The sequence below is a fragment of the Podarcis bocagei genome (genome assembly GCF_964188305.1).
Source record: "Podarcis bocagei genome assembly, chromosome: 2".
NCBI classification, from domain to species: domain Eukaryota; kingdom Metazoa; phylum Chordata; class Lepidosauria; order Squamata; family Lacertidae; genus Podarcis; species Podarcis bocagei.
The window spans coordinates 108,703,196-108,728,034 of NC_138126.1; the positions used below are offsets into that span (position 1 = coordinate 108,703,196).

Sequence of the window (24,839 nt, forward strand, 5' to 3'; positions counted from 1 at the left end):
AACGAATTAAGTACTTAACCCGAGGTACCACTGTACTCTTGTTCCTCTGTTTGGTTTTAATGTTTCTCATTTCTCTTCTTTCATTAAATGCTGAGATAACTTGGTGTAAAACCCTTCAGGTAAACATAGGGTGAAATTCAGCGTTGTGTTCTTCCAGTTGTTTAATCTGCAAAAGTATTCTAGCTTACCAGACATAACGAGAATGCCTTTCCTTCTCTGTGCGCTGTTCTGGGGCTTCGTCCGAGCCAGTTTCAGCGGGAAGAGATGGGGGAGGGGGGTAGAGAAAGCTCCATTATACAAGTGGAAGTCCTTGTTCAGGCCTCCCTCTGACAGGGCTGGTTAGATGAATCCCACCCATAATAAATCATAAATATATGTCTGATGCAACTGTTACACTTTTGCTTGCTATTTCTCTGTCTGGGGAAAACATGGCAACTCTGAGTAATTCTAAACGTCAGGTAACAGCTCGGCTGCTCAACGATGCCTCCATTCCCCACTCTGACGAAACTCAAAACCAGGACGGGTTAACCTTTGATCCTCCAGATGTTTTCGGACCACAGCTTCCATCATTCCTGATCATTGGCCATGCAGCCTGGGGCATGATGGGAGTTGGAGTCTGAAAGGCCCCGGGTTCCCAGTCCCTCTTCAAGATTTCCTCCGCCATTTCTTTTCTGCCTTGCATCCTTTTTCTTTCTTTTTTTTTGCAGCAGAAGAGAATCAGGTGGCTGGTGGATGACAAGGGCCAGATAAATATCGCTGTTAGGAGATGCTGCCAGAGCTCTCGGTGATGTCAGACAATAGCTGTGCCGAGCAGAGGCTTTGCTGCTCTTGGGGTCTTTCCAAGGCAGCCTAGCCTGGCACCAGTGTTTGTCTGAAAAACACACATGGTCCTGTTTCCTGTCCAAGAGTTGTACACACCATCTCTTTGGGATGCCTACAGCCTTTTTAATAACTCTGAAAAGGCCATCAAAGGAGGTTCCTGCCGTTTCTTGCATGTACCTGCTTACAGATCGTCTCTTCTTGTTGCTGTGATATGTCAACAGTGGCTGCAGCAGGCTTAATAAGGGGCTTCTTGGACCCAGTGATTCTCAGTGTTTTCGTTACCACATAGAATCCTATTTTGGCATTGAGCTGTTTTGAATTAATAGATAATATTAGACTTCACATAACATTCATTTTTAAAAAGGAGTATTGTTCTTTGAAATGAAGAGCTGGTGGTAAGCTTACTCATGTCTCCTGACCTCATCTTTCCTTTGTTATTCCCAAAGTTTTTAGAGCACTTCGAAATCTCTGTGATGGAACAAGCAGTACATAATGTCATTTGGGCCTTGTTCTCACTGAGGTGTTAAATTGCACGTGGCCTGTACCATTGACTGCAAGATGAACTGTTTAATAACAATAATAATGACAACAACCATTTTATTTATAGGCCACCCATCTGACTGCGTTGCCCCAGCCCCTCTGGGAGGCTCCCAGCAAAATATTAAAAACACAAGAAAGCATCAACCTTTAGAAACTTCCCTGAACAGGGCTGCTTTCAGATGTCTTCTGAAAGTCAAATGGTTGTTTATCTGCTCTCTGTGGGGAGGAAAAGAGACTCCTAAGACTAGCCGGCCTGAAGCACTACTCCCAGACACCCTAGCTAGTTAGATCTGTCTGCTGGGAAATTATTTTCTGTGATAGATCTTTCTATCCTGTGACACACACACATAATACAGTTTGAAGTGGGACATTCATTCCAGATGTGGGCTTATTCACTTGAATGAGAGCCCGGCTTTTTGTCACTTGCCCTTTCCGAGGGGCTGCCCTTTCCGAATATCGTGACATGGTGCCTGCCAAGGGGAGGAAGCGGGCTGTGCCCCAAGAAAGAGGGCCAGTATTCCAAGGGGTCGCTTTCCTGACTTCCAGCTTTACATGTTGAGTTCACTTGAGGACTCCGGGAAGCAGTGTCTGTGGGCTTTTTCTCTCATCATTGTAGAGGAAATGTTTTATGCTGCGTATGCTTCTTTCTGCCCTTCTCTGAACCCATGCTTTCCCAAAGTGGAATCCCTGGCACCGCCATGGGGTGTGTGTGTGTGTTTGTGTCTCTGGTTTGGGATCCCTGCCCATTCCTTACAGGCATTTAAGACTGCAACTCTGTGCTGTTGGCTTTCCTCTACCAGCACAAAGTGGTTTGGATGAAAGAAAATCAGGGTCGCCAATGCACATGCATGTGCCTGCAGAGGATGCATTTCCTGGCACCCTCAAAGTCACCCCCCTACTAAAAGAAGCATTCTATTGCAGACTGTTGAATGGGGTGTGTGTATGATGGCCGCAACAGTTTATCAACCAATTTATGAAGGCACATTTGTCAGCCACTGAAGTATAATGTCTCCAGCTGGCCATTAGTGGTCAGTTTGTCTCCCCCTCTGGTTTTTCAGGGAGGGAAACCCCCGGGGGAACTTTTGAAAAGGGACTTGCATTGTGTCATCCCTAATCTGAACCCATTTTGGGCGGAAGAGAGCCAGTTTGTTTGTTTGCAACCTTTTCCAAAAATAAAAAATGACTAGGCAGATTAAAAAATGTAGTGAAGATGCAATGATGATAAGGAAAGACATTTTCTCTTCTTCTTTACAAGAAAATGTCAGCCACTTGGAAAAGCTTGCTGGGGGATGGCCAGGGCTGTACAGTGGTACCTCGGGTTAAGAACTTAATTCGTGCTGGAGGTCCGTTCTTAACCTGAAACTGTTCTTAACCTGAAGCACTACTTTAGCTAATGGGGCCTCCTCCTGCTGCCGCCATGCTGCCGGCGCACGATTTCTGTTCTCATCCTGAAGCAAAGTTCTTAACCTGAGGTACTATTTCTGGGTTAGCGGAGTCTGTAACCTGAAGCGTCTGTAACCCAAGGTACCACTGTATAGAGAAGTGTCTGCCTGTCATCTCTAATGATGGGGGAGGTTTAGCATTGCTAGCCTCTATTCAGAAATCTGTGGAGGCAGGGGCAATAATGGCAAGGCTGTTCTCACTGTGTGTTAGGGGCAAGTTCTCCATGTCATTCCAGGTGCATGCAAGATGCTTAGAAGCGGCTGCCTTAGGGGTCTTGGTTATTCATTTCCACCTGCAAGAGTCAAAGGAAAACCACTTGCGTCTTCCCCGCACAGCAACAAACGTTCTCCCTGTCCTCCACATCCAAAGGAACTCATTGTTTTCCCATTTTGCGCACCACACCATGAAAATCACCCTTGCCAGCAGCTTTCCGAAGGATTCCGGGGCTATCTCTCTGGTGATCTCCAAAACAGAAAGGCTGCGCCATTTTAAAGGACATAATATGAAGCAAGGGGCTGGTTTGTGTTTTTTTAAAAAAAGACAGGGAGCGATTGAGAATGGGCTATTTTATTGACAAAATAGTCTTTTTGTATTGTGCATGGAGCTGTGCCCTCGCTTGCCTGCAGGTGTCGCCAGAGTCAGAGAGATTTCCTGTTGCAGGTGAGGAGTCACCTCAGCCTGCATCTAGAACAGGGGTCAGCAAACCTTTTCTGTCCCTCAGACCTTGTGGGGGGCCGGACTATATTTTTTGGGGGGGGGAAATGAACAAATTCCTATGCCCCACAAATAACCCAGAGATGAATTTTAAATAAAAGCACACATGTAACTCATCTAAAAACACGCTGATTCCTGGACCATCCGTAGGCCAGATCCAGCCCTCAGGCCTTAGTTTGCCTACCCATGTTCTAGATCATAGGTAGGCAAACTAAGGCCTGGGGGCTGGATCTGGCCCAATCGCCTTCTAAATCCGGCCCACGGACGGTCCGGGAATCAGCATGTTTTTACATGAGTAGAATGTGTCCTTTTATTTAAAATGCATCTCTGGGTTATTTGTGGGGCATAGGAATTCATTCATTTTTTTCTTCAAAATATAGTCCGGTCCCCCACAAGGTCTGAGGGACAGTGGACCAGTCACCTGCTGAAAGAGTTTGCTGACCCCTGATCTAGAAGTGCCAGCAATGGGACCCGTTGCATTTTCCCCAGCAGGAAGCTCTCTCCTTCTGCCGCTGTCCATAAAACACCCTGCCCATACTGTGAGCTCAGCTTCTCTGCCTGACGATGCCATTTGTTTCCCTCCACCTCTAGGTTTGTGTGCACTTTCTATCAACCATTCCAATTCCTACGTGGCATACCCCGGCAGCACGACCGTCGGCGAGATTGTGCTGTACGACGGAAATAATTTGGTAGGTAGAAAGGAATCTCTCAATCTGAGCTCTGGGGGCCCATGTTCTCTGGAAGTGTTTCACTTCAACAGGTCCTAAATATTCTTTTAAATCAGGCTCCTGGAGCATGGGGAACCTACCTTATACCAAGTCAGACCAAGGGTTTGTGTAGCTCAGGCTTGTCTGCAATAGCTGGCAGTGTCTTCCCTTTTTTGCCATTTTTTTTCCTTTTCAGTTTAAATTAACATCAAATTAATTCAGATTTAAAAGTTGACTTCCTGTCCCACCCTTATTTGCTGCTCAATGTTACAAGTATTTCCAAATTGCATTTTAAAAAACCTTATGTTTTTATTTTGAAATTCATTTGTAATTTTCACTTTTACAAATTTTTCAAATTCACCAAAAAAAAACTGCATTAATCATTGACTTCCCCTCCCCCTTTTCATGGTTTGTTCTAGTTATCCTCTGCTGCTGCGTATTCTAGTTACTCCGTATTATTTCTTTCCCATTTTATCTCAGCTTAATTTATACTGCTAGATTTACTCTAATCCTGCTAACGTTTTAATTTGTTTACAGTGATTCTTCAAATATTCTACAAACAATTTCCAGTCTTCCTTAAATTCTCTTTCTTCCTGATCTCTTCTTCTGCTGGTTAGGCTTGCCGTTTCTACATATTTCATCAATTTTGTATGCCATTCCTTCTTCTTTGGTATCTTTCCCTCCCTCCATTTAAAAAATCTAACATATTGTAGCATTTACCCCCTCCTCTTCATTTCCCCATGGCTGCTCTTTTTCACTTCCTGCTAGACCTTTACTTAACTACAGCATACTCCCAAATACCAATAAGAGTTACTCTTCACTTTGTCAGCCCTCATAAATCCTTAGTTATCAATCAATAATTGCCCACTGTTTTTCATGTACAAACGTCTGACTGGTTCCAAGGCAGTGCCTTCGTAGCATTTCAGATGGGGCCCTTGGTCAGCTTTTCTTGGTGATTCTGGTGGTCAAACAATGCCCGTGGTTGAACCTGCAACCTTCTGCATGCAGAGTAGATGTTCTGGTACTGAGCTCATCAGAGCTGCATGTATGTGCATAACTGAAGTAAAAATAAAACAAGGGAGACTGACGTCTCGGAGGGCGCTGCCAGACTGATGCCATTCTCAGGTGGGGTTGAGTCTCACCCCAGCAAATCCAGGTCACACAGCTGTAGTCGACTGGGAGTTCTTGCGCAACGAAGCCACTTCCGCCAAAGTCTGGACTTTTTGCAGTAAGGAAAGTGATGGGGAGATAGGTGTGACGCTTGCTTTGATGCAACGCCATCTGACCTCTATTAAGTAGTGGGTTGACATAGCAGCCGGCACAGCGATTTCTTCAAGTAGCTCTTTATTAAGACAAGCTGGAATAGAACTGACTGCGAACAGCTCAGCCGGCCTGTATTTATAGGCAGCCGGCTGTCAACATTGTAACCACAACAGCTCAGAGTTCCCGCCTAAACTAACTGCCGCGGACCTGAGTGAAAACTATCTACAGACCTGAGTGAAAACTATATACAGTATCCCCCTGTTGGCCCAGGGTGAAACTACACTACATAACACCCCTCCCCACCGAGATAAGGCGTTAGTTACAATCGTAATGGTTTCCTTATATACAGCACTACGCGTAATGGTTCAATTAGGCACAAAAGCATATCGGTTACATTTCCCATACTTAGACCAACAGTGATACCTGTCCAACCACGTAGTCCTTTAAATGAGTTGGGCGCTTGGAAACTCTGCCAGACCGCCGGGGACTGGTAGCCAAGTCCGGAGGGCCACACAGTTCTCGCTGAGGCTGTGGTGCGACCCTAGGTGGCGTTGGAACCAACTCCCCTGGATCCGCTGCTGTGGGTGGAGCCTCCGCAAGTGGAGTGGTCTGAGTCTGTTCTGAGACGGCTTGGTTCGGCTCCACGCTGGCAGTTTGCGAGGGAGGTGTAGGTGGGGCCTCGCCATCTGTACGTGTCTCTTCTGGAGCCGCAAGCGCAGTTGGGGGCACCTCGGTAGTGTCTAAGTTGCCAACCCTGCGCCTAAGCTGGTCTATGTGCCGTCGCCACAAACGTCCGTCCTCGAGTGCCACCTGGTACGAGCGAGGTCCAGTGACTCCCACTACTGTGGCTGGCACCCAAGGGATGTCCCCCACATAGTTCCGGGCAAAGACCTGGTTTCCTGGGACAAATGACCGTGGTGCGTTGGCACAGCCTGGGGGTTCAGCCACGGCAAAGTCTGGGTGTAGCCGGTCGAGCGGTGACCTGAGGCGGCGGCCCATAAGCAGTTCAGCAGGACTCCTCCCTGTGGCCGCATGAGGAGTGATGTGTTGCACGAACAAGTATTCGGCGACCCGCTCATGCCAGTCTCCCCGGTCCAGGCGCGCCAATGCCTCTTTTGTCGAGCGCACCATTCTTTCCGCTTGCCCGTTGCTGGATGGATGAAAAGGTGCCGTTAGGGCATGGCGGATGCCCAGTTCCAAAAGATACCGCTCAAACGTGCCTGACGTGAACTGCGGTCCGTTGTCAGAGACAAGGACATCAGGACACCCATGCGTTGCAAACAGGCCTCGCAGCACCCGGATGACAGCTTCGGTAGTGGTGGAGGGCATCAGGGCGACCTCCAGCCATTTGGAATAGGCGTCCACCACTACCATAAAGGTCCGGCCGTGAAAGGGGCCAGCCAGATCAATGTGCACCCTCGACCAGGGTGTCTTTGGCGTCTCCCAGGTGTGTCCCTTAGCTGCCGGTGGTGCAGGCCTCGACTCTTGGCACGCTTGACAGGCGGATACCCAGGCAGTGATGGCATCGTCCATATTAGGCCACCAGACGTAACACCGAGCCAACGCCTTCATTTTGACAATTCCCGGGTGGCCAACGTGCAGAGCCTCCAGGACGCGCTGACGGAGTCCCTGGGGAATCACGACGCGGTCTCCCCACAGCAGACAGCCGCGATGAGCTGAGAGTTCATGTTGTCTGGTTGCGAAGGGCTGGAACTCCGATGCAAAAGGCCCTTGTGGCCACCCCCTCCACACCCAGTTGAGCACCCGGCTGATGGTGCGATCCTGGGCAGACGCGGAGGCCACAGTGGCAGCCGATACATGCGCTGCCGGAAGATCCTCAATCAGAAGGAGCGATGAAGCTGGAGCCGGGTCTTCCACAAATGCTGGAAGAGGGCAACGGCTGAGGGCGTCGGCATGGCCCATCGATTTCCCCGGGCGATGGATGAGCCGGTAGTGGTAGGCAGCCAGGAAAACAGTCCATCGCAGCATGCGTGGTGAGAGGACCGGTGGAGTTGGACGATCACCGGCGAGGAGCCCCAGGAGTGGCTTGTGGTCAGTGATGAGGTCAAAAGTCCTGCCATAGAGGTATTCATGGAACCTCTTCACTCCAGCCACAAGTGCCAATGCCTCCTTGTCGAGCTGGCTGTAATTCCGTTCCGTCGGAGATAGTGTCCTGGAAAAGTAGGCGAGCGGTGCTTCTCTTCCGTCTGGAAAACGGTGACTAAGGACAGCACCGATGCCAAAAGGTGAGGCGTCGCAGGCAAGGACCAGCGGCCTGGATTCACTGTACTGTACCAGCACACTGTCTGAAGAAAGGAGAGCCTTGACCGCGTTGAAGGCCGCCGTCTCTCGATGACCCCAGGCCCAAGGCGTCTTAGTGCTAAGGGGTCGGTGAAGAGGCTCAGCCACTGTGGCTTTGTGGGGCAGGAACACGTTATAAAAGTTCAGCAGCCCCAGGAATGCCTGCAACTCCGTTTTGTCCTTTGGGGTGGGGGCCTGCTGGATAGCGCGGATCTTGGATGTGGTTGGATGAAGGCCGGAGGCATTGATAAGATAGCCCAGGAACTCTACCTGTGGAACGGCAATCAGGCACTTCTCCCTCTTTACCTTGAGCCCGGCCTCCTGGAACCTGGTCAGCACGGCACGGAGGCGCTCGAACAGCTGCTGGTGTGAGTCTGCAGACACCAAGACGTCATCAAAATATGGTACCACGCCCGGAAGCCCTTGCAGGAGACGCTCCATAAGGCTTTGGAAGATGCCAGGAGCCACACTCACCCCGAACTGCAACCGGCGGCAACGGAATGCCCCCCGGTGGGTGACGATCGTCTGGGCTTCAGCAGTGGCATCATCGACTGGCAGTTGTTGATAGGCTTGGGCAAGGTCCAGCTTAGCGAAGACCTTACCCTCACCCAGGGAATGCAGCAGGTGTTGGACAACAGGAACCGGATAAGCGTGCTGCTGAAGTGCCTTGTTGATTGTGCACTTGTAGTCAGCGCAGATTCTCACCGACCCATCTGGCTTGACAGGCGTGACGATGGGGGTTTCCCACTTTGCGTGGTCAACGGGCTCCAAAACTCCTTGGGCGATCAGTTTGTCCAGTTGTTCGTCCACCTTAGCCTTGAGAGCAAAGGGAACCCGGCGTGGCTTAAGCTTGATGGGGGCGACTTGTGGATCAAGGCTAAAGGAGATGGGCGTACCAGTATATTGTCCCAAGGTGCCGTCAAAAACCTCGGCAAAGTCTTTGACCAGACCCTCAGTCTCTGCGTTAGAGATGCAGTTGATGCCGGTGACTTCCAGGCCGAGGGCATCAAACCAGTCTAGCCCTAGGAGGCTTGGCCGCTGACCTTCGACCACCACCAACCGGAGCAGGCCCGAAAAATCCTTGAAGGCGATCCGGAACCGGCCAACGCCTACCACGGGAATGTCGTTTCCCTGGTAGTCTCTCAGGTGTACGCGGTGAGAGTCGAGTTGCCTTTTGGATACTCTGGGTACCAGTCTTTTGATGGTGCTCCATGACACGACGGACAGGGCAGACCCGGTGTCGATCTCCATGTCACATGGAGCTCCTTCAATGAGCACCGTGACGTTCAGCTTGCGCCGCGTAGACGAGTCGGTTTGGCCAATCGTGGTTCCAGACGGGCAGCGGCAGTTGGTGAGAGCAAAACAACTTTCCTTGGCAGACTGGAGTGAAGACTTGAACTTGCGAGTCGATGAAGGGGGGGTGTCAGACAGAGCCGATCGGCAGACCTTAGCGATGTGGCCCCTTCTGGAACACCTCCTACAGATAGCGTCTCTGAATCGACACTTGGCACGGGAATGGTCGCCTCCGCAGCCAGCACATTCCGGTTGGCTCTTGGACTTCTGTTGGAGCTTCCTGCGCTCCCGCTTTGTCTGGTGCACGTCATCGTCTTCACTGGAGGATGCCTCATCACTGCTGGCCTCTTCATGATGCACCGGAACTGGCCCCCTAGCAAGCCTCCTCAATGGCTTTCTGTAGCGTGAGGTCTGGCTTGGCTAGGAGACGCCGTTGCAGATGGATGTCCCGGACCCCGCAGACGATTCGATCCATCAGGGCATCGTCTAAGTCTCGGAACTCACAGTGCATTGCAGCCTGTCGCAGGGCGGTGGCGTAGTTGTTGATTGACTCCCCCTCTGCCTGGTTCCGGTGGTAGAACGCATGGCGGGCAGCAATCTTGGACGGCTTTGGTGCGTAGTGGTTGCGGAGCTTCTCTTGGATCGTGTCCCATGGTGTTGCCTGGACTGCTTCAGGCGCAACCAATGCTCGGGCCGTCTCAAACACCTCAGGCCCACAGAGGCTGAGGAATAGGCCCCGCTTCCGATCCACTGATACTGCTGTCAGCTCGTTGGCTTGGAGGTAGCAGTCGAACCGAGCGAGGTAGGAGTCCCATGACTCAGAGGCTGGCGCAAACGGCGGTAGAGGCACAAGTGAAGCCATGATTCCGATGCCGGCGTGAAGGGCGATGGATGGAACACAGTGCTCTAGCCAGAACAGTCAGCTCTGAATTGGTTCTGCCCAGTGATTTCGCTCAGTGATTTCGCTCTGTGATTCAGCTCAGTTCAGAGGCTGGCCGCATCTGGCTGTGCTCTGATGTCCATCCATCCCATCCTCGTCGCCAGTATTAAGTAGTGGGTTGACATAGTAGCCGGCACAGCGATTTCTTCAAGTAGCTCTTTATTAAGACAAGCTGGAATAGAACTGACTGCGAACAGCTCAGCCGGCCTGTATTTATAGGCAGCCGGCTGTCAACATTGTAACCACAACAGCTCAGAGTTCCCGCCTAAACTAACTGCCGCGGACCTGAGTGAAAACTATCTACAGACCTGAGTGAAAACTATATACAGTATCCCCCTGTTGGCCCAGGGTGAAACTACACTACATAACAACCTCCATGCAAACACATAAGGATGAAAGCTCAACAAGCAGCTTGTCAGGGAGCACCCTGATTCTCTGTGCCTTGACTATCATTGGGGGCATTCTGCGCCCTTAGCCGATGAAGCCTTAATTTTGCCATAGCTAAGGAAGGAGCGGGGAGCTGATGCTCATTGGGTAACCTTCCGTCAATCACCGGCTCTTAGGCTAGCCTACCTCACAGGGCTGTTGTAGGGATGAATTGAGGAGGGGGAGAACCAAATATGCAACATTGAGCTCCTTGGGAGGGAAGATGGGCATATAAATGCAATAAATTATGCAATTAATGCAATTAATAAAATACTTTTGCTTACAACACTACTAATCTGTCTACACATTTTTGAAGAAAAACTGGAAACCCTACCCTTCTCCCAGGCCTTTTTTTTTTTGGCTCACACTTAAACTGTTTACCTTCCCATTAACAGAGAGACGTCTGTTCAATTTCTGCCCACGATGGGCCCCTCGCTGCCCTGGCCTTCAACTCCACAGGGTCAAAACTAGCAAGTGCTTCTGAAAAGGTAAGTGAGCAAAATGTCTACCACTGGAGAGAATTACAATTGGCACTTGTGTTTTCCCTGAGGAGCAAAAACGAGTGTTGTGTTTACCATTTGAATCCTTTGGCAAATTAGTTACTCACCCTAGGCAAAAGTGTCTGGTATTTCACTTAGGGTTTTTTTTCCTCCTCCATTTTAAACTTATGCCCTCTTGCCTTGTCCTCAGCACAGAGAAATGTATTCAAAGGTTTGCATGTTTTATAAGTCCGTTTTGAGGAGGAGCCATTGGCGTTAAAATACTAATTTAAAGAGAAAGCTGGCAAAGGAGTAACCATCTTGCATGTGGCTACATGTACCAGAAGAACTGGCATTGAGTACTGTTCCTAGAAACTGCTGCAGACTAAGCCTGCTTGCTTTCAAGTAAGTTCCACTGAAATCAGTGGGGCTTGCTTCTAGGTCATAATTGAGGTGTAAGCCCCCAAATTTAAGCAAACTTGTAAATTAATCCAAAGTATGTTTACTTGGATGTAAATCCTGCTGAGGTCAGTGGCGCTTGCTGCCAAGTCATTTGTGCTTAGAACTTCAGCCTTAGTTGTAAGTTCCAATGAAAGCAGTGGCTTCTATGTAGTCTTTCTTAGGATCACAGTACCTATCCTAATACTGTTTGTGAGTGCTAGGTAAAGGTAAAGGGACCCCTGACCATTAGGTCCAGTCGCGACCGACTCTGGGGTTGCGGCGCTCATCTCACTTTATTGGCTGAGGGAGCCGGCGTACAGCTTCCGGGTCATGTGGCCAGCATGACTAAGCCGCTTCTGGCGAACCAGAGCAGTGCACGGAAACGCCGTTTACCTTCCCACCGGAGCAGTACCTATTTATCAGCTTGCACTTTGACGTGCTTTCGAACTGATAGGTTGGCAGGAGCTGGGACCGAGCAACGGGAGCTCACCCCGTCGCGGGGATTCAAACCGCCGACCTTCTGATCGGCAAGTCCTAGGCTCTGTGGTTTAACCCACAGCGCCACCCGCGTCCCTCGTTTGTGAGTGCTAGGAAATACTTAATTTATTCTCGTGTGTGTGTGTGTGTGTGTGTGTGTGTGTGTACATGTACTGAATGTCCATGCCGGAATAATTGTAGCATCTCTTCTGTGAAGGCAGCTGGTCCTTGCAACCTGATGGCTATGTGACTTTCATGCCTTACCTGTTTTCCTTCAGGGGACCGTCATTCGGGTGTTTTCCATCCCTGAGGGGCAAAAGGTCTACGAATTCAGAAGAGGAATGAAGAGGTCAGTGCTACACTCATCAGTGCCTCTTTTTCTTCTTCTTTTTTGACCCCATATGAAATGCACGCCCTGCTACCTAGGAGGGTCCTTACCTAGGAAATGTTTCGGGGACACTCTCCAAAACACATGGGAGAAACACCTGCTGCCTTTCCTTGCTTTCACAGCCATTGAACGCAACACATTTGAGAAACAGTATGATTGGTGTGGGAGTTTCTGGTATCACGCCTGGCTGGTCCAGTACCATTGAGGTTTTCACTGGTACACAGCGAGTGCCTTCATTGGGCGTAACTGTGGGGAAATTGCTGCTTAGGGACGCAAGTACAGGAGAGGTATAAAATAGGGTGAAGTACTTTAGGGATCTTTTCCCCCCACTGTGCTTTTTAAAACACCGGTCCATTCTTGCAAGGTGTGCCGATGGTCAGAGGCTATTTGAAAACCTAGTACGGGAGCCAGAATAATATGCAGTATTATCCCCATGTAACAGGTTTGCAGGGGCTGAGGCATTGTGGCTTACAGTAAATGAATTAATGGCTGAGCTGAGATTTTGAAATGAGGGCTACAGCCCATTCTCTTTTCCAGTGCTACACCACATTCACTCATTGTTGGATCTCTAGCTGTAGGACACACAGACCAGCAGCAGGATATGCTTTGATCATATCACGTTCATTTCCACCACTACCTCCACCCTGCAGATCTCTCAGATCTGCTTATTTTGGCCACGGCCTAGCACGGCCTGACCTCCTCTTTGTTTTTGTGTCAGCTGCAGCAATCCTCTTTCCTTCCCTTGGGCTTAGGTACGTGAACATCAGCTCCCTGGTGTTCAGTATGGACTCGCAATTCTTGTGTGCTTCAAGCAACACCGAGACCGTGCACATCTTTAAGCTGGAACATCTCACAGACAGGTGGGTATCCAAACAGTGCTGCGTGGGCTGTGGGGAGTCTTAGCTGCAGTGAGATTCAGCCCTGGCCCAGCAAAGCTATGGGAAGAATGGGAAAACGTGGCTCATGCATATCCAAGCCATCACTGTTAGTTGGCCCCAAGGTATGCGATTTCAGCACATACTTGTCATTTCCATCAAGTTACTGGTTGTTGTCTTTCTTTTTTTTAAATGGGCCCATGTTGTTTAGTTTTGATGCCCCACAGTGGGATGAACCTGTGGCTGAGAAATGGGATTGTTAGGACAGGAGACAGGAATCAAGAGCATGCCTTGATTGTTGTGGCAGCACTCCAGGAGCCAGGAAGAGCAGAACTGAAGGAGCCTGGGACCTGAATTGAGGGTGAAGGTGGATCTGGGGTGTGCTAGACCCAGGAAACCGCTCCAGCATCCAGCCCAAGGTCCAGCTTCCAGGCCACAGTATTTATTCCAGACGTTTGTTGGAGAGATGGCAATGTCGTTGCAGCTCTGTGACCAGCACAAGTCTGCAAAGGGCTCGTGCCTGTTTCTGCCTTCAGTTGTTTCTGGGCCAAGTGTCTGCTTGCAAAACCAGTAACTTTAGTTCAAGAATTGCTGTTTGTAGCAGGGGCAGCTATCTTTGGCCATATATGGACATCGTGCATCGCCCAATGGTAGCCTGCGTGCAGTTTTGGTATCTGTGTGAAAAAGATAGCTGCCATCTTTGCCTCTGGGTAACTTCAAGTCTGCTTTGAAGCAGTGACTACTAGAGCAGCCGCCCACAGCGCTGGTGTCCTCCACACATTTTGAACTACAGCTCCCATAATTCCTGACCATTGGCCATGCTGACCAAGGCTGATGGGAATGGAGTGCACAGTCATCAGAGGGTGCTAGATTAGGGAAGGCTAGGCCAAAGATTATTAGGGTGGAAAGCTGGAATTGGCTTGGGTGGAACTGAGTCTCTTTAACATAATGCACATTATCCAGGATAAATGTTGAAAATAGATAACGTACGCAGAAGCCCTGAGAAATGATCATCTGTCACTGATAACTGCTTCCCGTGGTAGATTTAAAGTTGGAACACAACCCTTTGCTTAGTACAGACTTGTTTTTAGCTATTCATTAGTGTTTGGGTAAGAAGGTACACTCATAATGGCTTTCTGTGAAATGGGGTTTACTTGTACAGGCTGTATCTTAACAGATCACTGCATTCCCTTCCCAGCATAGGAGTGTTTTGCCCAGTTATCATTGGGACACACAGTGGCTTATAGCATTGTTGCCTAAATATACTCGTTCTTGTTGGAGCAGACAAGTTAGCTCAAGCAAGCACAGCTGTGCCGGCATTATATATGACGAAACTTCACACACAGTTGGACAGCTGATACAATTTTAACTTGCATGTAGATTTCAGGTTTGACTTTATTGGCAATTATATCGTGACACATTGCACTTTAATAAGTTGTAGATTTGTGTATGCCCCGAGGTTCTTATACTCTTAAAATGCTGACACTGAGGGAAACTCCCAAGGGGGAAAAGAAGAATTAGCAAAGGATGAATAGGAGCCAGGGAAGTTGCATGTATGTAGCCTTGAGGGGTTTAGGACCCCACACTATTGCCTTGATGCTGCCTGGTCTAGATACTAGACTAAGAATCTCAGTGCCTGCTGCTTTGTTTCTCTTAGCCGGCCGGAAGAACCCCCGTCCTGGAGCGGCTACATGGGCAAGATGTTCATGGCCGCCACCAACTACCTCCCTTCTCAAGTGTCAGGCATGATGAGCCAGGACCGGGCCTTTGCCACCGTGCGCTTGAACTTCTCTGGACAAAGGAACATCTGTGTGCTCTCCACGTACGTAAGCTGTGGCTATAGCAACCGAGCAGCAGCTCCTTCTGTGTATATATACATAGGCATCTCTCAGAGCAGCATATATATATATATGCGCGCGCACACACACCCTGAGTTGAGGCAAGCTGGAAGTTTGTTAGAAATGTATTGACTGCGTGGCAAGATGCGATGTGTGGAAATTTTCTGTATCTTGCTTCTTCTGCACTGGACCACTGCCATCTGCATCTGCTCCAGGGAAGCTGCTGGGTGCACAATACAGGCAGTTCAGAATTTAAATCTGTTTTGTGCCCCAGGTCTGAAAGGGAGTAGATTGCAATGGTCTCTTTAGGGGCTTTCTGCCTACCAGAAGATAGGCTGAGGATGTCTTTGGCCCAGGAGTAGTAAATGTGATGTTCTATGGACTACAACTCCCATTAGTCCTGACTGTTGGCCATGCTGGCTGGGGCTGATGGGACTTGTAGAGCATCACGTTGACTACCTCTGCTTGGCAGGAATCGGATTGATGGACGGAATTATTATTTTTTGCCCTTTTCCAAGTTGTGAAGGCTCACAGTAGTGGTGGTGGTGCTCATAGTGACTGAATTTGGGAAGGTCTCGTGCAGGAGAAGGTATCTCCACTGATGTGTTAAGCAGAACAAGGCATCTGTACATTTGTACCATCAGGGTGTGGTGCGTGTATCCACTTTTCCTCTACTTAATGAGAAAATAGCATAGTAATTGCACAAGAGGAGAACTTACTCATCCAGGAACAGGTAAAATTCACTGCTAAATACCACCTGATGTCCTGGCCAGCCTAGGGCAGGCAAATGGATGGAGGGACCTTTTGTGAGTTCCTTTCAACTCTCCTCTTGCACATTTCTTGTTAGAATCCAGAAGTTGCCTCGGCTCTTGGTTACGACGTCTGATGGACACCTTTACCTCTACAACCTGGACCCTCAAGATGGAGGAGAGTGTGTTCTAATCAAGAAACACAGGTAAATGATACAGCTGAGCTGTTTGAGCACTGCAAGGGGAAATGCCTGGAGGTGGTTTAGCATATACAAAGGGAAGCCACAGGCTATAGTAAAATCATGCCCTGTAGTGCTTTAATTCTTTGGTGGTTAAAATTATATGCGTGACTTCCTGAACTATGTGAGGTATTCCAAAGCTGCCCCACCTTCTAGCAGAAATCCCAAATGTCTCCTGATTGATGAAGCACCCGCACTCTGGCTGTATATACTAGTTTTCTGTAGATAGGCATCTCCCCCCCCCCCAAGGGGAGCATCTCACAAAATTACACCAGATGGACAATAATAATAATAATAATAATAATAATAATAATAATAATAATAATTTATTATTTATACCCCGCCCATCTGGCTGGGCCTCCCCAGCCACTCTGGGCGGCTTCCATAAAAACCAAAAATACAATAAAATATCACACGTTAAAAACTTCCCTGAACAGGGCTGCCTTAAGATGTCTCCTGAATGTCAGGTAGTTGTTTATCGCTTTGACATCTGCTGGAAGGGCGTTCCACAGGGCGGGCGCCACTACCGAGATGGCCCTCTGCCTGGTTCCCTGTAGCTTTGCTTCTCGCAATGAGGGAACCGCCAGAAGGCCCTCGGCGCTGGACCTCAGCGTCCGGGCAGAATGATGGGGGTGGAGACGCTCCTTCAGGTATACTGGACCGAGGCCGTTTAGGGCTTTAAAGGTCAGCACCAACACTTTGAATTGTGCTCGGAAACGTACTGGGAGCCAATGCAGGTCTTTCAAGACCGGTGTTATATGGTCTCGGCGGCCGCTCCCAGTCACCAGTCTAGCTGCCGCATTCTGGATTAGTTGTAGTTTCCGAGTCACCTTCAAAGGTAGCCCCACGTAGAGTGCATTGCAGTAGTCCAAGCGGGAGATAACCAGAGCATGCACCACTCTGGCAAGACAGTCCGCAGGCAGATAGGGTCTCAGCCTACGTACCAGATGGAGCTGGTAAACAGCTGCCCTGGACCTCTTGGGTGAAAACTATCAGACGGTTTGGCCTGAAGCACAAAATCTGAAGGCCCTTTTATCTCAGAAAGACAGAATTGTCTACACACAAAAGCCCCTACCAGATTGTGCAGACCTGGGGAGTAGGGTGGATCCAGGGAGCACAACAAGGATGCATGTCACATGTGGAATTGATGTAGCAAAACGGATATGTGAGAAGATCTAAGCTCCCTTGTTGGAAGGGAAGAGTCATAAAGCAACACTTCAAAGGTTCTTGGAGGCAAGCAGACACATAACTGGAGGGAGGTTTGCTCTGTGGCAAAGATATGGAAGTCCTTATGGCAGTGGTAGCCAACCTGGTGCCCTCCGGATGCTGTTGGACTTCAACTCCCATCAGCCCCACCAGCCTGCTTGGGTAAGGGGAGTTGTAGTCCAACAGCATTTGAGGATGAATGCATTGGCTGCCTCTGCCATACGGTTTTCCCAAAAGGATGAGGTGATGCATGAGCAGCCTCTGATTGCTTTTTAGAGAACTGTTTCAGGTGTTGTGGCTTGTTTTTGTACATTACTGTGGTACTTGATGTTTTGCAGTTTATAGATATTCCGGAAAGATAAGATTTGGCTGGCAAGTAACACAACCCAAGTAACTGAGGCACAAGGGAAGCATGTAGGTTTTATTCCTAGTTTGAGGTGCTTATATTTGCACTGGAAATAGCTGAAGATGACAGTGAAGGTGTTTCCCTCGTCCGGGTGTGGATAATGCCAGGCCTTTGTAGTTGGATCTAAACACCCACCTGGGTATTAATTTGGCTGTCAGCTTGTTAAGTGCTGTTCAGCTCACACACCAGCATGCTTCAGATGCAGAGGCTGTGACTAAAAGGCCCGCTACTCTGGGTCGCCCATCTCATTCAGGCATCGCCAGCACTCTCCTGCCTTGGCCCGGAGCCTGTGTGTGTTCTGGGCACCTGTAAAACTTAGGTCACCTCAAGTGAGGTTTTTTTCCTTGGGTGTTGCCTGTGGTTCAGAATCATGGCTGTGTCCTCCTCCTCATCTGGACAGCTGCAGTGGAATTTCTCTACAAGCCCGTCTGTGCTGTCTAGCATAACAAGCAGAATGTCTGCCCGTCTCTTTGCAGAGAGAGAAGTGAGCACTTGTATGTAGCCTGGTGGAGTGTAATGTCTGTGCGTGCTACTGCCCAGCCCTTTGGGCTGGCAAGGGCAAGAGGACTGGGTGGCACCAGGGACTTGCAGGAGGTGCCCACAAGCAGCTGGTGGTGGGGTGGGGGGCTTGCTTGCAACTGGTCTATTCTGTGAATGAAAATCTGCAATGAGCGGGTGAACCCAGTAGCAGAGGGCCGCCATGAACTTCTGTGGTGTAGTACGATTACTGCCATAAGGGATACGCTTTAATATGGTAGTTGTTGTTGTTTAAATAGGGGTATCACTTAATGTCTAAAGAGATACTATACTGCTGAATGCCAGTTGCTGGAAATTGCGCTCAGATCCTGCTTGTTGGCCACTGTGAGAGCAGGCTACTGGACTAGGTGGGCTGCTTATGTTAAATGAGAGCCCTGCCGGCTTCTCTGTAAGGGAGAAGTGTGGGACGACACTGTGGTTGCTCGGTGGTGATGGAAAGGCAATTGGGCTTGCTTTGAGGTCCCGCATAACATTGTGTTGCATGCATATGGGTATGCATATGCATGTCTACAAATTTGGATAAGTAGCTTGAGCAAAGATGGGGAAAAGGAGACTGATAGTTGAAAGGGCGGTGGTGCAAGATTAGGATAACAGTGCACGGGAGACTATTTCCCTTACCTGCTGCGCTACTGAAGAAAAGGGGTCTGAAGGATCTGGTGTGGTCCGAGGTCCCTTTCCCCACCTCCATAGCAACATTACACCTGCGTCCCAGCACTCCTCCCTTTCTTCCAAATGCCAACGTAGTCCTTTTTGGAGAGGTTGTGCTGTCTACATCTGCATAGAGAGGTTTTGCTGTTGTGCATTTGTGTTGGGAAACCAATGCAACATATGGGTCAGAGATGGATGAGACCACGGCACAAGACCCACATGCACCAGCCGTCCAGCTTATACTTTGCTACCCATCACAGTGAAATATGGACATGCATTGTTGATGTTACTGGGTAGCTTGGGAGGTAGTAACTAATTTTATTCTCTTTTTTCCCTGCCTCAACATACAATCAGCTTGCTTGACCTGGGAAAGGCAGAAGAGAACAAAGAAAACGATCTCCGCCCCCCAGTACCTCAGACTTATGCTGCAACGGTAGCCCGGCAGAGTTCGGTGCCTTCACCTTCGATGGTGCCAGGTGAGTGTCAGGTTGTCATTCAAGATCTTCAGGCTCTTGGTTTAGCCAGACCAGAACTGTTCATGGCTAAGTATCCCCAGATAATGATGTATCTATACACCCCCCCCCTTGATGTTCTTAAGGAAACAAGGTTCTTTTTCTTATCTGTCACCTCTTCAGATGCCCTGTACCTGGGAGAAGGGGTCTGGCCATAGGCAGAAGGCCAGGCGTTTCCTCACGCTTTTAATTTCACATTGCCTCAGAACCAAACAAAAGAAACTGAAGCAGCTCAGCACCCTTTGCTCTGTCACAACATAAATCTACGTGGCCAGCGTTGCCAGGCCAAGCCACATGTGTTGTATGATATAAAACCATCAAGGCTGGGTGCATTATGTAGAAGTTTAGAAGAAGAATAAAGTCTGATAATGCGCACAGAATTCAACTTCCCAAGAATCTCAGCAACCATAAAGCAAAAAAAAGAATAGATCACCCTGATGCAAATCTTTACCTCTCCTTTATTTTTGTAATGCAGAGAAACAGCCACAAATGTCTTCTGGACATCTTATTTTGCTCTGTGCTGCTTATAACTGCAAAGTAAATGTAATATAGGAAACATACCCATTGTGCTGTCTAATAGACAACGCAGACTCCCTTGCTTGCATGTTGGTGATGTGCTTTGCTCATGTCATCCCAAGCAAAGCCACTAGAAATCTGAACCGACTCGCTTGACTACTCTCCTCTCCCCTAAGTAAGACTCTTTCCTCTATCCTGTCTGTGCAAACAAGTTAGAATGTGTTTCTGTCCGTCCTTTATGAAAAGCCTTGGGCGCCACTAATGCTTATTGAATATCCCACATGAATCAAAACTCTGCATGTCTGATTCACAGTGGAAAGCCTGAGGCTTTCATTAGAATGGAAACTTCTCCCTGCCACAGTCTGGCAATTGCAGTATTGGTGCAGCTCTCACAAGTCCCTTCTCTCTGTTTTGCCAAACCTTGCAGAAGGAGGGGGGAAAGCACTCAGTAAAAGGGACTTGAAAGCCTCGGACGTGAGGAACCCAGGCTGAGAATCTTGACTTTGGATTTTTATTGGGAAGGGACAAAAACCGGGGATGGGAGGGAGGGAAGAGGAGATTCTTAAAAACTCTTAAGACTTTCATGTTTGGTTAATATGACTTTTATTCAAGACAAAATGAAAAATCGATGGAAGAGAACTTAAGTCCAACTTAGGAAAATCAAATTTTTTTATTAGAAAAGAGGCATCAAAATGAATAAGATGGTTAAGAGGAGAAATACCAACTTGCTGATATAATCTTGGGAATTGGGATGCACGAGGGGGGGGTGGGGGGAAGTCAGGGAACAAGGTTATGAGAAGAGGATCTGCTGAATTTATACATGTTTGTGTCTTGTGTTATTGTTGTGTTTGTACTGTCTTTATAAAAGCGGAAAACCCAATAAAAATTTTATTAAAAAAAAAAAAAAAGAAAGCACTCAGTAAAATCACCAAATGTCCCCCTGTCTACCCAGCCTTTGGGCTTTTCAGCTGTACTTATTTCCAGTATTTTGTTCCTTCTTAAATAGGTTACTCAGAAGATGGAGGAGCCCTTCGAGGAGAGGTTATACCGGAGCACGAATTCGCCACTGGGCCAGTGTGTCTGGATGATGAAAATGAGTTTCCACCTGTGAGCATTAGGAGTACTTAAGAGAGCACTATGGGCCTCATGCTGCGAAGAAAGCATTTAACCTCTTCTTCCAGAAGGGCTGTCCCTTCCTCTCCTTTCTGTAGCCCGCGGCAACTAAATCAGTTATGCTCTTACAAATGGGTAGATAAACTCCCACTGTGCTGGGAGAAGGGCTTGGGAACAAAATCTTATTTATAATCCTGATATCCTCCTGTTGCATTGGTGTCCCAGGCCCAGGGAACTGACTGAGCAGATCCATTCCTGCGGAGGTTCGGCAGTGCTACAGCTGCAGATGCTTCCAGACCATTTAATTGATTCCCACCCAAACCCTCTTGTCTTCCCAAGAGGAGGGCACGCTCAGAGTTCAAGTCTGGATTTCTGCATTCACAGCTTCAGCAACGCCTCCGAGATGGAAGAGGTGGGAGGAATCCTTCAAATGTCAGAAAGAGGCATGTTTAAGGGCATCTGTTTGGTCCTTTGAATGTGTGTTTGGATTAAGTGACCAAAACGAAAATGATAAAACTGACTTGTGGCTTTGGCTTTTGTGGGTTCTGGGCAACTGCAGCCCATGCCCCCATTCCTTCCCAACCCAGTCCTATTGCTGGTAGCTTTGCCATACCAGCAAGATGCTCAGCCCCCCAGCTTTGCTATTTGCATGTTGGGCTGGGGGGAGGAAAAGACCTGCAGGGCAGGCATCAGTATAAAATGGTGGTGCAGATAGAAGCATCACCTAAGGGGAAATGGGCAGGTGCAGTGAGCAAGTGCTGACTGGGCAGCAGTCGTGCTAGTGATGGAGCTGCTCTTCCATCGCTGGGCTCTCGAGGTAGGACCAGCCTGTGGCGGGAGAGAAAAAAGAGAGAGCGATCAGCAGCCCAAGCCTACTGACTGCTGCATACACAGACCAAACCTGTCTTTAGCAAGGAAGGTTGGAAACTGGAAAACTTAAGGACATTTATTTGTGTTCCCGCTCTTTCTCCCCTCTCTGTAATAGAAGTCTGCTACCTTAATCAATGCTATTTATTTTCTAAGAAGTAACAAGCGATGTATTACGTTCCTTCTAAAGGGTCCCATCTCTCTTGCATGGTCTTGCATTCAAAAGGAGTCATGGGGAAGTGACTTCCATGCTGTGTCTTAACAGCGTCAAGTGATCCAAGCTTATTGCAGAGCTAAGCATCTACCTGCCCAACCGCTTGTCTGCCTTGCTCCTGTTGCCGCTTCTCACGCCTGCTGCTTCCCCTTTCCTGCCGCTGCCAAAACTCTTGCCCCGGGCTGTTAAAGGTGAGAGGAACCGTCCCAGATAGCCTTACGCTGTTGTTTAGAGGCTGGAAGAGGACTGGCTTGGTCTAGGGCTAGGGAAGCCTTCCAGATGGTGTGGAACTACAACTCCCACAATCCCCGACTTCTGACCATGTTGCCTGGGGCTGATGGGAGTCCAGCAACACTAGAAGACTCACACGTCAGCCACCTGTTATGTATGGCACCTGCAAGCTCGCTCTCCCCTAACCTTCAAGGCTGCCTCTCATCTTCTCTTTGTGTCTGAGGGGGGATGAATGCCATGGTGGGTGTGAGAGACAGGATGGAGCTGGGGGTGTTACTTGCCATAGACAGCCAGGCAAGCGGCACAGTGCACCTCTGACTGAGGATATAACGGGCTTAGTTTTGGCATTTGTTACTAGTTGTGTGGGCTGGTGAAAAAGCCAAGGCTGAGCAATCACAATGTTCCCTGCTTGCTAGGCCCCCGTAGGAGCTTTTGGGTTTGTTTGTTTTTGCGATAATTAAACTGTTCCCTCCACATATGGCCATGAACACTGAGGCAGTATCCAACCCACAAAGACTAGTGTTCTATTTTAAAAGTGTAAAGTGTTGGCAATTTGGATTAATGGTTGTGTTAGTCGTGCATGCATATGTACGATTATTGACCTTCTGGGGTTTGGTCACAACTCGGCTGCGCGCTGCACTCAGCATCCTGTTTGAGAAGCTACTGCACTTAAGAGTTGTTTCTTTTTACCTTTGGCTGCCTTAATAGAGGAGGGTGGATGGCGATCTCTTAGTATTTCGTCATCTCTCTAGGATCAGAAACTTGGGATTATTTTTCTCTCCAGGTTGTTATGGGGGTTTCCACTTGCCATATTACTTTAGGAATCCTCCTCAGTGCTCTGTGAAACTCTTGGTGTGATGATGTGCCTTATTCATAGGGAAATTGCCTCTCCATGGATATTGTAGCAAGCATTTGGTTTCTTAACAGTGCAGGCGGGGATGGGGGCAGTTTGACTGCTGGGCTCAAGCTGGCAGGGTAGAATGTCATTTTTCCAGGGGGTCTGTGTGTAATGGACATACATAATCCATCTGTTTTATCATCCCATTAGAAACAATGGGAGGGGAGGTAGAGATTTAGTGATCTCTGTTTCAGGAGCTTGACTGAATAATTCTCTAGTATGGGGGGTGTCCAAGCCACTTCCCAGCATACCCTCTTTTTTCTGGCCCTTCTGACAGTACTTTTAAGGTCAGTTGGACCGGCCCTTTTTGGAGCTAGCAGAGGTGGGAAGGGAAGCTCCAACAGTGGACCTCCCTTTCTGATTTTGAAGCTCTGACATAGAGGGCGGGTCCATTCTAGTCCATGGCTTGTAAGGGTGGCCCTCCTTGGCAAGGACGGTACCTTGAATTGCTAATATACTGGCATAAAAAGAGGTTTTTCAAAGGGTATGTCTACACTGTCTTCTGCACAGGAGGAAGTATCTACACACATCAGAAACTGCTAAATTAGCCCCGTTCCAATTTGGACAAAGTGGACTAGCCACACCAGACCCAAGTGCTAGAAGTTTTTTCCGATGTCTGGGTCGTATTGCAACCTTCACATCGCTAAATTGGGCATTCCACTACCATTCCTCCATATTACTTACAGGAAGTAGAGGGGAGAGTTAGGAGGGGAAAGCTAGGAGATCTAATTACAGCACCAAGACTACAAGCTCTCTTGTCCAGGCAAGCGTAAAAATGTAACTGCCACAATGTGAAATGAGCGTTCTGCATGCGTTGCAGGTGACGATGGTGTGCATACTTTCTCCTCCTTTAAGATGCTCTTCATGTGGAAAGCATCATTGTATGTGAAGCTGTGGATGGGTAAGCCTGTGGAATCCAAGCAGCTTGGGATCAAGTGCCACTAAAAACATGATTGCCGTGCGCCAGCTGCATCACTTATGCTTTTGGAAGAGCAATTTCCATACAGGAGCACAAGGAACTCCAGCTATTGTTAGGGTTCGGCGATACATTGCAGTGTTGAAAACCAGGTATCAGCAGCTAAATATCAGCATATGCTGATATATCACAATGGCTGAAATGTATATCAGCTGCTGCTTTCTCCCATTGCCCAACCCCATACTGCTGTGGCTTCTGCAAGCAAGAGAAGTAGGAGGGTTTGATCAGCTATGTGGTGGGCAGCTTCCCACCCACCCTGCAGCTGATCAAACCCTTCCCTTCCAGCTCACATGAGCAAGCTCAAAGGCCCGAGTGGGCAAGCTGCGTCTTTCCTCTTGGTCGCTCTGGGATGAAAGACACAGCCCACCTTCCTGGGCGAAGGCAGGCAGGCAGGCAGCAACCAAGCACACAGAGCCTGAGAAGCATCTTCAGGCTCTGTGAATCTGTCTGCCTTTGCCTTCATCCAGTTGGGCAGCCTAACTCTTTCCTCCCGGAGCGACCAAGGACCCCACGAGGAAAGACGCAGCCCGCCCAGACGCCTTTGCCTTTTGCAGACAATTTGAGCTGCTGATTCACTGCGGCTCCCTGGTTGCCGCTTGCACAGCACAGGGGAGACAGGAGGTGCGCTGTGCTGGTGGCGGCTGGGGAACCACGATGTATCAGCTGACCCAGCACATGCTGTGTTTACAACCAAGACAAGGGGTCATTGTTTAAAGCAGAAAACACAATTCTCAGTCTTCAGTTCCTCCTAAGATGGGCATTGGGGTTGCCCAGATGATT

At 48.8% G+C, this 24,839-nt stretch overlaps 2 protein-coding genes and 1 long non-coding RNA gene across 14 annotated transcripts in view; 1 reads left to right on the forward strand and 2 right to left on the reverse strand.

The window, feature by feature from the left end:
• WIPI1 (WD repeat domain, phosphoinositide interacting 1) overlaps positions 1–24,839 on the forward strand; it is a 59,250-nt gene that overhangs the window by 33,683 nt on the left and 728 nt on the right. For 2 of the 3 annotated variants that reach the window (XM_081181461.1, XM_081181460.1), the window contains 8 exons: positions 4,111–4,208; positions 10,845–10,937; positions 12,125–12,195; positions 12,987–13,094; positions 14,767–14,931; positions 15,795–15,902; positions 19,087–19,208; positions 20,767–20,867. In XM_081181461.1, the coding sequence (XP_081037587.1) occupies positions 4,111–4,208; positions 10,845–10,937; positions 12,125–12,195; positions 12,987–13,094; positions 14,767–14,931; positions 15,795–15,902; positions 19,087–19,208; positions 20,767–20,867 (866 nt within the window). Of the gene's footprint in view, positions 1–4,110; positions 4,209–10,844; positions 10,938–12,124; positions 12,196–12,986; positions 13,095–14,766; positions 14,932–15,794; positions 15,903–19,086; positions 19,209–20,766; positions 22,146–24,839 lie in introns of all 3 variants that reach the window. The other variant, XR_014004711.1, reaches the window with a different exon arrangement.
• LOC308580242 lies at positions 19,683–20,799 on the reverse strand. Its single transcript, XR_014004742.1, has 2 exons — positions 20,690–20,799; positions 19,683–20,218 (listed from the first exon to the last, which is right to left on the reverse strand). It is a non-coding gene; the product is annotated as an uncharacterized lncRNA (long non-coding RNA).
• ARSG (arylsulfatase G) overlaps positions 21,093–24,839 on the reverse strand; it is a 119,836-nt gene continuing 116,089 nt past the window's right edge. For all 10 annotated transcript variants that reach the window (XR_014004696.1, XR_014004697.1, XR_014004698.1 and 7 more), the window contains one exon: positions 21,093–21,701. The gene's annotated coding sequence lies outside the window, so the exon portion shown is untranslated. The remainder of the gene's footprint in view (positions 21,702–24,839) is intronic.